Source organism: Pundamilia nyererei, unplaced genomic scaffold, assembly GCF_000239375.1.
Source record: "Pundamilia nyererei isolate P.nyererei 1_Seehausen unplaced genomic scaffold, PunNye1.0 scaffold00251, whole genome shotgun sequence".
NCBI classification, from domain to species: Eukaryota; Metazoa; Chordata; class Actinopteri; order Cichliformes; family Cichlidae; genus Pundamilia; species Pundamilia nyererei.
Window position 1 is genome coordinate 83,695 of NW_005187652.1, and position 3,034 is coordinate 86,728.

At 38.9% G+C, this 3,034-nt stretch overlaps 1 protein-coding gene across 1 annotated transcript in view; it reads left to right on the plus strand.

Annotated features, from left to right (window-relative positions):
* Positions 1-3,034, plus strand: part of pamr1a (peptidase domain containing associated with muscle regeneration 1a) — a 13,610-nt gene that overhangs the window by 3,648 nt on the left and 6,928 nt on the right. The window contains exons 4-5 of the mRNA XM_005749616.1: positions 1,487-1,601; positions 2,122-2,339. Coding sequence (XP_005749673.1) covers positions 1,487-1,601; positions 2,122-2,339 — 333 coding nt within the window. The remainder of the gene's footprint in view (positions 1-1,486; positions 1,602-2,121; positions 2,340-3,034) is intronic.

A 3,034-nucleotide genomic window follows, 5' to 3' on the forward strand; every position in this document is an offset into this window, starting at 1 on the left:
CACACACACACACACACACACACACACACACACACACACACACACACACACACACACACACACTGACAGACCCTGGCCTTAGTTACAATTCATTAGAGTTGATGCTGACAGTGCTCGTTGCCACAAATGCAACAATTCTGCTGAAAGGCAAGTAAAACAAAAAATGTAAAAGTGACTTATGACTGAATAACAGGCGTCCATCCATCCATCCATGCATCCATTCTTATCCGCTTATCCGTATCAGGGTTGTGGTGAGGAGGCGTTAGGGTGCTGCAGTCTATCCAAGTTGTCATAGGACGAGAGGCGGGGTACACCCTGGACAGGTCGCCAGTCTGTCGCAGGGCTAATAAACTTGAGACCTTGTCCTTTTAGTAAACTACTTTATTAAATTAATTAAATTACTTAATACATGTCTCCAAGGAACATAAGAACCTTTGTTTTTGTCTGAGATGCTGGTACCCTATGACATCCTGTGGCTCAGTGTTGTGTAAAGGGAAGAAAACATCAAGAGGAAACATCACCACCATTTAATGTAAAATAAATATCTTTAGCATCTCCAAAGTATGTACAGTTCATGTATGCAGCAAAGGATATACGGGAAAAGCTGTTTAATAATCAGATCTATGGTTAAGAATTTTCAAAATGACACAACCTTCGTTGCAATACACATTATGGACATTTGGTGGCGACAGTGCTTTTTATTGGTTTGTATGCAGTATGCAGTATGCAGCCTAGTGTCTACTTAGAGCTCAAGTTCACAAAAAGAATAAAAAGATGGATGAATACTACTTTAAAAAATATATATATATACACAACTACAGATACAGATACAACAACAACCACCACGTAATAATTTAGACCAACTGTAGTGTGAGACTCAGTGCAACATGAAGCTGATATTAGTGCAAAGTAAAAAAGTTTACTTAGTTGCCACTCCTATTCTCTCACATGGTACTTTTTCCATTCTCTACATTTAATGGCGTTGGGGAAATTGCCACTCAGGTGTTATTCTGTCATGTTCTAACATTCTGAGTTACACAAAAGAAGGCATTTGGACATTGGGCAATCTCTCTCTTACACAGGCTTTTTACAGAATGTTCTACACAGTCTGACCAACTCCTTGAATAGACTGAATGATCTTATTCTGGGATATTTTTTTAAAATTCTAAACAACCCCATTCCCTTAGCGAAGACTGGTCAACATCAATTCAACATGGCTTTAGTATCTCGTCTTTCTTTTTCTTAACAGCATTAATAGCAGCATGATGATGATAATCAGAACCATCCGAATCCCCCCCGCACACACACACACACACGCACATATATTTATATTTCTTTTTCCTTTTTTTTTGGTATTATCTGCCCTCTTACACAGCATGTCAAATTATGGGGCTTAGCTTGCAACAGTCAAAATGCTCAGTGCCACTGAGATAAGTACACATTTAATGGGTATAAGTATAAGTAATTATAGTTCTCTTGTTGGTAGCATGTGGAGGCATCATTCAGCGAGCTCAGGGTCACATAGCCCTGGAGAGTTACCCAACAAATGCTCGATGTGAATGGATAGTGCAAATGGAGAGGGGAAGCAGTATCCAGCTCAGGTAGGTAACTTTTCCAAAGATCTGATATGAAAATCATTCAACACTGAAGGCACATGATTTGATCAAAGAGAAAAGATTTAGTTAAGTCTCTATTTGAAAGGCTCAGAAGGGATCAATGTGACCTCAGGTAATAAAGAACTGCTGAGCTGCAGATGATACAGGAGAGAGTCAAGCAATCTGGCGGTTGCAATTGACTGTGTTGGAATAATAAAAGAGCTGGAGATGAGCGTACTTTAGAGTGAGGACATTCTTGGGTTCAAAGCAGGGTAACAGTTACAAAACAAATGGTATCATTTTGTTTGTTTGGGAAAATAATGTACTTTTCAGTAAAAATACATAGTAGAACATTAACATAAGATATAGAAATTTCTTTCAAATCTATACTTTGGATTGCCGTTAACTAGTATAACTCATTCATCCCGCTTTATATCTGTCCTGTTAACATGCTATACATCAGACTTGGCATGGGGATTAACTCACATCAGGTGACAAACATCATTTCTGTATTGTTTTGCTGCAGATTTTCACTGCTGAGTTTGGAGTCTGACCACAGCTGTCGTTACGATTACGTCGAGGTCCGTGATGGTGACAGCCTGACTTCTCCTGTGATTGGTCGGTTTTGTGGGGATCAGTTACCTCCTCCAATAAAAAGCTCAGGGAACTTCCTACACATTCTCTTCACCTCTGATGGCTATAATAACTTTGATGGCTTTGTTCTTACATTTCAGAAAATTTCAGGTAGGTATTAATCATAAGCAATGTGAATGCATACACACTGCCGCAGGACAGACAATATAACACAAACACTTAACATTATAATGCAGCGTAATACAATTGGTCACAATAATGTTTTAAAGCCTGTCCATGGAGGCAGACTGGATTTATATTGGATTACATTACATTACGATACGTGGCCTTTTATTTTGTTATCACGGTATATGAGTCAGCGTATGCTCTGTGTGAAGGGTTTTTTTCCTCTATGTAATCCACATACAAAACAAACAATACAAATGTGTTAGGCTCAGTGTGCACACAGGCAGTTAACAAATTAGAGAAAAAGCATTTTTTTTATTATAATTAGAGGGAAGAGTTACAGCAGACCTGTACAAAGCTGTTAGGACTGATAGCGTCTATTTTATGATATACATATAACAAATACATGGCACTATTCATGTATTTTGTTTCTATGCAGCACATTTCGTCGACGTACCTTTACTTTCACTCTTCATCTGTGTCTGTGCAGCCTCCTTCATAGGGCAGTGATGTGAGACGGACAGTCAATGACACAGATTTATCATACCTGCTCCTCTCTGCCTCATTTACTGCCTTTAAAGCAAATCATGCATCTAACTTCAGTCCCATTTATACAGTCTTTTCCCTCATTGGGAATCAACTGTGGTTTCCTAATCCCAACATATCAAAGCACCACGGCA